The sequence below is a fragment of the Rhizophagus irregularis genome, chromosome 1 (genome assembly GCF_026210795.1).
Source record: "Rhizophagus irregularis chromosome 1, complete sequence".
Taxonomy (NCBI): domain Eukaryota; kingdom Fungi; phylum Glomeromycota; class Glomeromycetes; order Glomerales; family Glomeraceae; genus Rhizophagus; species Rhizophagus irregularis.
Window position 1 is genome coordinate 5003308 of NC_089429.1, and position 8381 is coordinate 5011688.

Here is an 8381-nt window from a genome sequence, read left to right on the forward strand (position 1 = left end):
ATTTGGTTAATAAGACATTTTAAACAAAAATTATAAAATTGTCATAATGAAAAAAAAAATTAGGAATTATCTTTGAACTGAAATTCGTGACACGATTATTGATACCATATAAATAATAAAAGGTTATGGTAGCACAATTGTACTAGCAAATTATATATATGTATTATTATATACTGTGCTATTAAAAAATTTCGTACAACCATTTTTTGAAAATATGACAAAATAAGCTTATTACTGAAACTGTGTCACAAATATAAGTAAATGTAAGACAAAATGTAGTGATAGGTAGTACTTTAGGTTACTTTGCTAAGTAGTAACAAAATATATTGGCACATGTAATATAACGTATTACTAGTGTCCTTTGAAACGAGTATTTTTTTTAAAAAAATTAAAAAAATTCTTTTTACCTTGTACTTTAAATACGGAATTTAAGATATTATTTTTATTTGACTTTATAATTGGATTGTTCTAAAATAAAAAATTATGAAATTATGGACCAACAAAATAACTATAAACTAAAAATTGACTTTTTATTATCTAATAATATACCTTTAAGTCATTCAACACGAACTACACCTGAAACAATATTTAGGATATGTAATGAATGCAATCAAATAAGAGAAATTTTCTATAAAACTGATCAAATTTGTTACCCATGTTATAAGGCAAGAACGATACCACTAAGTGGAAATGATGTTATTGATAATTTTGTAAGGTACACATTAACTAATAATAGTGATAAAAGAGAAGGGAAAATGGAATTTGTTCTTTATGACAGATTCAAAAATGTAGAATTTAACGCTGAAGGGGGATTTAGTAAAATTTATAAGGCTACTTGGATTGATGGTCCAATAGTCGATTGGAATGAAAAAAAACAAAAGTATAATCGTTATGGTGAAGTAACAGTTGCACTTAAGGAACTTAATAATTCTGAGAACATAAATTCTAAGGAGCTAAATGAGGTACAGTATTCCAATGTCAATTTAAATTATTATTAATTTTAATGTAAATTTATTAATTAAATTTATAATTATCATAGCTCAAGATATATTATAATTTTACTTTAAATTGGCAACCTGATGAATATGTGAAAAGAGTTTGTAACAGTACAAATACAAGTAATTTTAATAATATCAACACTTATTATGGTATTACTCAAAATCCTCTTACCAAAAATTTCATGATAATTACCGAATATTATGAACTAGGAAATTTAACATATTATATAGCAAATAATTTTTTTAATATGAATTGGTATGAAAAGATACAAATTTTGCAAGATATAATATCTGGACTTAAAAACATACATGATGCAAATATTATTCACAAAGATTATCATAGTGGAAATATTTTAATCCATAATTTCTATCCATCAATAACAGCAGCAATAACAGGTGATTTGGGATTAAGCAAATCAGCGATTGAATCATTAAATGATAATAATGAGATTTATGGTGTTATTCCATATGTTGCACCAGAGGTCTTTAGAGGACAAAAATATACTAAAGCTTCAGATATATATAGTTTTGGTATGATTATGTGGGAACTAATGACAGGTAGAAAACCTTTTTGGGATAAAAGTCATGATACAGATCTTATTATTAAAATATGTGATGGAATTCGTCCTCCAATTGTAGAAAATGCATCTAAAGTATATATTGAATTAATGAAAGAATGTTGGCATTCTAATCCGAATAAGAGACCAACAGCAACTGAATTAGAAACAAACATTTCAAGTATTTGGAATGATGAGCCGTTTTATTTATATGGTTCATATTATGGAAGTATTAATCCAAATGGAAATATAAATTCAGCAGATATTGGGCCTATAAAAATAAATAACCCAGGTGCCATATATAAAAGCAGACCTCTGAGCGTTATGATAAAATCTGCAGAATCTACCAGAAGTTTAAAAACTCGAAGAAAGAAATATTCTTTATATCCCATCTAAATTAGTTAATCATAATTTAAAAAAATTTGCCTCTTCTAGATTGTTTGACAAATGAACTTGTTGACAATAATATTAACCTTAGCAAATATGGTAATAGCGATAGTGGTAAGTATCAATTGCATTTAACACAATAATATTTTTTTTAATTAATTACGTTTTGTTTTAAAATATAGATTATATGAGCGAGGAAATTAATTTTGATATTTGATAAATTACGTTTATTAGTATTTCAAAGTATTATGATCGGTTTTATGTAACTTTGATATTTATGATGTACCAACAAAGCATTTGGAGTTACTTTCATATAATAATACACCAAATATTGTACTAATAAATGATATATTTCCTATCAACACAATATGAAATATCTGAAGCACTGATGAAAATTCGATTTTAAATAAGTTTTCGTTTTCGTTAATTAATATTCGAGAATCAATTGAATATGATGTCTTTAATACGTTAATTCATTAAATTAAATTCTTAAAGCACAGAAGTATTATATATTTTACTGAATTTAGCTTATTCTTATTAATTTAAAAAATTTTTGATACTTACTTTCTCACTACTGTTTCCTAAAGTTCCTGAGAATAAGAACTCAGATGCTAACACAAGGAGCGACGGGTATGGTGGCTTAGGCCAAAAGATTAATGAAAGAAAAATGTGCTCTTCAGATAATAATTCTGAGGCATAAAGCTGAGGTTGACTTGGCAGAATTTAACCAGGCCTGTGCATTTAACCGATATAAATGGAAGACTCAAGAAATAAATTCGCGATAAATTATTTTAAACTTACAAAATAATCCACCAAACATGGCTAATCTAGAAGATGTTAATAAATTAATAGCACAATTTCCATACTATGATCGATGACTGGTTGATGATCACATCCAATTTTTAAGTCGTTTACTCTCAATGTATGATAGTATGATGACTAAATGCCACGACTTTAACGTGATTTTATTATAATACGAATTGATAAATAGTTCATCCACTAGTCATGTTACATAAGGTTTCATTGATAGATGTATTTTTTTTGGTAACTGGTAACACGCATTTCTTCTATTTTTAAAACTTCTTTAGAAGATGGCCGATCTTCATTCCAGTACTTTTTCATCAAATCTACATAATATTATGGAGTATTTTCAACGATGTCAGGACATTCACCTTTACAAATACTTTAACTAAGTTGAGGTTCATGTGTCCTATACAAATACAGCAGCAAAGGATTACAAAGATCGTACATAACAACAAATGGTCCACTAAAAAAAAAAACTAAATACAGGTATACGAAATATAAAAATTTAATAAAGAATGTAAAACTCTACATGTTAATTTCTTATATTTTTGACTTTTTAAATTTTTCGATGGTTTGTAATTTTCTATTTCCCATCTATTTATTGATTTAAGTATTTGATTTGATAAGTTCATTGTTTTTCTTCTTTTCGTACTTTTATAACTTCCTCCGAATACATCTTGGAACTTGTGATTTCTTTTTGACGACTCAAGTTCTCATTCACGTATATTTATAGCCGTAGGTATGGTATTATCTCACGATATTGGCGGATAACGAGCGTCGATATATCACTATTATTATACATTTATACTACTTCTCACCTTCCGCATCATCATTAACTTTTCCGTTCTCGTTTTTTCCAACTCGATCATTTTCTTGTACGATGACATCCATTGATAACTTGTTTAGGGAATCCAAAAATGATCTATTTTTATCACTTTCAAAGTATCATCCATCTTTTCTTCTTAAACTTAAATTGATTTTTCTATCGCTTTTCCTTGAAGCGATCGCCATTTGTTTTTGTCGATCTTGAAGAATTTGCCCGTATTTAGCGTCATATATTCCATCAAATCAACTCTTAAATGGCGTTCCTCATCTTTTTTATGTTATCTTCTTAATTTCTTTTATTAGTTGCCATTGATCTCATCAACAACATTGTGGAAATGTCCATTCACCTTTATACCATATAATCGTGTATCTATTCACAGCAGAAAAAACCTTTTGAGTTATGTATCTGGATTCATTTCGGCTCTTACTATTTGATAATTGAATATTTTCTTGATTCTTATTAAAAAATTCTTCGATATATCATTATGTCACGTGTTTCTTGTATCATATTTCCAGAGTCTGTGTTTCGTTTTACGTTCCGATCTGCTGTTATTTTGCTGCGCCTGCCGTGGCCAGTTTCTTAAGGTAATTATTTCTTTACTTTATACTTCCTATCTATTTCTTCACTTTTTAATAAAAGAACTCATTACTCATATGATAAGCTTCCATTTTTTTTTAACTTATGTCAGAAAATTTTCTCCGAGAAAGAGCCCTCATTGACAAACTCTATTATTTGTGTAAACCAGATAATTAGTTAAAATTATTTACACAATAATATAATGATAAATATTCAAATTTTTTTTTTCTCGTCGATTTCTTTTTTCTCAACAATGATATTGACGATTGTTTTTTCATCAGGGGTTTCCGATATTTTTTATCTTCTCGTAACTTTCATAATTTTTTATGTATCTCGATATTATTATCATTATTTCCGTCTAAATCCTTTACCTGGCCCATTCCCACTTCCAATAGTTGGTACTTGGTAATATTCAAAAAATTTGGATATGAATTTAATGATAACGTCATTACACAAAAAATATGGAGATATGTTTGAAATAAGCTTAACAGGACAACGTACAATCATCTTATGTCATACTGATTTAATTGAAAATATGAATATACCTTCAAAAACTAAATATCCTTTTAGAAGATACAGTACATTGTTTCAAAAAGGAGTTAAAGAATATGGAATTGATGGCACAGGAATAATTAATAATATTGATCCAAAATCTTGGAAATATAATCGTCAATTTTTCGCTCAAGCTATGATGACCCCAAGTTTTAATTATCAGGCTGTTGAAATGGATGAATGAATTATGGAGTAAAATGGAATCTTTTTGGATAAACTTGGAGAAAATTATGAATTGGATCTTATAAAATGAATGTATAGATTTTCAAATGATATGATTTTAAAAATTTCGATAGGAAAAAGAAATAATTCTGTTGCTTCTTATTACCATACCCTCGTACCCGAAAGTATGATTTATATGAAAAAGAAAAAGAAAAAACCAAAGAATCTGAAAATTTTATTCAATCACTTGAAACATTAATAAGAGGATCTATTTATTTTTTTTACTTTAATAGATTTATGCGTCATTATGTTCCTTTCATTCGTTGAAAAGCAATTAGTTTATTAAAAAATAGAGATTATCTATACGAAAAAATATATAAAATTATTAAAGAAAGAAGGACTGAAATTGAGAATACACAATTAAATCAATCTCTTCACCATGATATGTTGACATCATTTATAACCACGAATACACCACGCGATATTAACATGGTGATGTTGATGCGGATTTGTTAAGACCGATAAGTGACAAAGAAATTTTGGGTATATACTCGATGCTATAGGCGGAGGAACTGATACTGTGAGTGAAAAATTTCTTCATTAAAATATTAAAATTAATACTAGTATATTACGCACTTAATTTCAAAAAATTCATTTACAATTTTAGGTTTCGAATTTATCGTATATCATCTCGGACATCATCCCGAAGTGGTACAACGGTTACGACAAGAATTTGATGAAGTTCTTGAAAAGAACGTTACAAAACCCATAACGCATAATGATATCGATAAATTACAATATTGCGATGCAGTTATTAAGGAAGTATCTCGTCATTTTCCTGTAAATTATTCACTTGACCGTGTAAATGTTGAAAAAGATACGATTGGAGGATATGTTTGCTCAATAATGAAACGAAAAGATTATTGGACTGATCCTGAAAAATTCGTTTCTGATGGTTTTTGATGATAGTGATAAATATTTTCTTGAAAACAACACGTTAAAAATGCTTTCTCAATTTTTGGAGGTGGAATTAGAGCCTGTCCTGGAAGAAAATTAGCAATGATAGAATTAAAATGTTTATTAACCTTAATTTATAGAAAATATGATATTGAATTGGCTGATCCAAATGCACCACTTAATTATATTCTGCTTTACTTACAGTTTGTAAAGAATTATTTGTTAAAGTTAAACCAAGAAAATTTTAAAACACAAATAAGGATTTATGTATTGAATATAGTATTTGTTTATTATGATTTACCATTCTATTTGACATTTTTTTGTTACACAGTAGATTAGGAATTTTGAATTTAGAAAATATTGTTGGAATGTTAAGAACAAAATGAATTAGAACGATGTTAGTTATTTAAAGTTTTATCGAAAAGATGAATCGCTTATTTATCATAATATCTTCTTTATTAAAAAAGAATGAACAACGACATTAATACATTCATGGATCAATGTGGAGCTAGGTCGGGTTCATAATCTCATTACCATAAACTTTTTCCTTTATATTATTCTTTTTCTCAATATTCGCAAATTTTTTTTAGATACGTTTTGTACGATAGCAAAAACTAGGTCAACATTTAGCTACAACGAAACAGAAAAATTAAATATCCGATTGTTTATTATATAAATAAAGATCCGCTGGATTAATCAAGGCGTTCAGCTACAATGAAATAAATTATAACAGGATCCGGTGAATTATAGCAATATCCAAAATAAACGGGACACTTGAAAATTTTGTTGCCGAGATGTCGGCATGCCGGGTTTCTGGTCATCCAATCAATTTTATAAAGAGGCAATATCACGTGATTATTATGTAAAATGATTGGACCCGACAACCTGATACCCAACAAGTTCTCGGCAAAAATTTTCAAGTGTCTTGTTTATTTTGGATATTACTGTAATAAACGAATTTAATTAGAAATACGATTCAACTGCCGTAAATAATCCGTCACGGATTGAAATCACATAAATTTATCCGACATCCGTATTTTATTAAATTGTGCAATCCGTATATCAGATTACAGATATCCGAGTTATTCGTGACCATTTTAACAACCATTTTGTGATCATAAGTATGACGTAGGTTTATCTTTGACCATAGTAAATGGTAAATGGTAGAGATGCAGTTGGAACTCGATCACATTGGGATGAGCCGTATCACAACTGAGTTATAACTAGTTATAACTCTTTACTTTAAGATACGGCAAATTGGAACTGGTAAATCCGCCGTAACTGGTATATGTGCCGTAATTGGTATATGTTGCCGTAACTGGTATATGTGCCGTAAACTGGTATATGTGCAGTAAATAGTCACAAAACTTGTGTGTAATATTTATTAAAATTTAAATTTTCTTGAAAACATATTTACATACTTTATTTTATACTTTATAATATATCATATCATTCTAATTATTCATTCTTTTTCTCCTTCATTACTAATAAAATTATTGTTCCATGAAATTTATAATCAAAGAAGTTATTTAAATCAGTATGGAAACTTTAAATTTTTATAACAAATTCGGAGAGATTTAAAAAATTTATACTGTTAAGCTATGTATACCATTAAACTATTTTATGCTATCTACTTAGACTATTTATATTCTACGGCGTCATTGGCCACAGTAAAAGTTACGGCATTAATAACATTAACGGCACATTGGGTTTCACACGGTTTTGCAAAAACTGTGGTCACAATCCGCTATATGCCGGCCAATTCATTGGGACAGTTCCAACTGCATCACTAGTAAATGGGAAGAAATTATTAATATATATCATGATTCAGAACCAGGAAATTAATTTTAAAAAAAACAACCACAATACAACATACATGCTGAAATAATCTCGAAATGGAATTGATAGATTGGAAATTACCGTTTCATACTGTAACGATTATTAAAGTGAAAGATAGTAATGAAATCATTGGAGGATATAATCTGATTTTATTTTATTTTATTTTATTTTTATGGTAACGCGCATTTCATTCTTTAAATGCATAGCAGTATAAAATTATACATTATCTACCAACCCATATTCTATATGGTTGTATTATGTAAAAAAATATATAACACTTTTGTAACCCTATTTAAAACTATATTAACACTATGTTTGATTTACTTTTTTTGTTTATTCTTGCCTTTCTTCTTATTTAACGATCTCTCCTTTTCTGCATTAACAAATATCATGAAGTCAGCGCTAATTGCTCGGCAAGGTTATCCGACCCACCACAAAAGACACAAGTGGAAAATGATGGTATAAAAGAAGGCAAGAAGCGTGTCTTGAATCCTTCATTCGATACAGTTCTTTGCTCAATTATTGCAGGAATCACTTCGTTCTTACCTTGGTGTTCTAACCACGAGCTTGCTAAAACCCTGGCATACTTACACTGTATGAACGCAATTATTCATTTCTTTCATCATTTTTATTTTAGCGTCTAAATAATGAAAATATTTGTGCATTGCTTTCCCTTCTTCAGTTCCACAAATGTCAATATGACCGTTGTTGATTAATGAGGAT

The 8381-nt window shown here is 28.4% G+C and overlaps 2 protein-coding genes across 2 annotated transcripts; both read left to right on the top strand.

Annotated features, from left to right (window-relative positions):
• Positions 1 to 491: 491 nt before the first annotated feature.
• OCT59_001030 (uncharacterized protein) lies at positions 492 to 2159 on the top strand (the record flags this gene model as incomplete). Its single annotated transcript, XM_066139269.1, has 5 exons — positions 492 to 962; positions 1040 to 1394; positions 1674 to 1847; positions 1991 to 2056; positions 2125 to 2159. The coding sequence occupies 5 exons, from the start codon at positions 492 to 494 to the stop codon at positions 2157 to 2159; spliced, it is 1101 nt and encodes a 366-aa protein (XP_065988689.1).
• Positions 2160 to 5351: 3192 nt separating this feature from the next.
• OCT59_001031 (uncharacterized protein) lies at positions 5352 to 6205 on the top strand (the record flags this gene model as incomplete). Its single annotated transcript, XM_066139270.1, has 4 exons — positions 5352 to 5354; positions 5487 to 5817; positions 5887 to 6022; positions 6151 to 6205. The coding sequence occupies 4 exons, from the start codon at positions 5352 to 5354 to the stop codon at positions 6203 to 6205; spliced, it is 525 nt and encodes a 174-aa protein (XP_065988690.1).
• Between the last annotated feature and the right edge of the window lie 2176 nt (positions 6206 to 8381).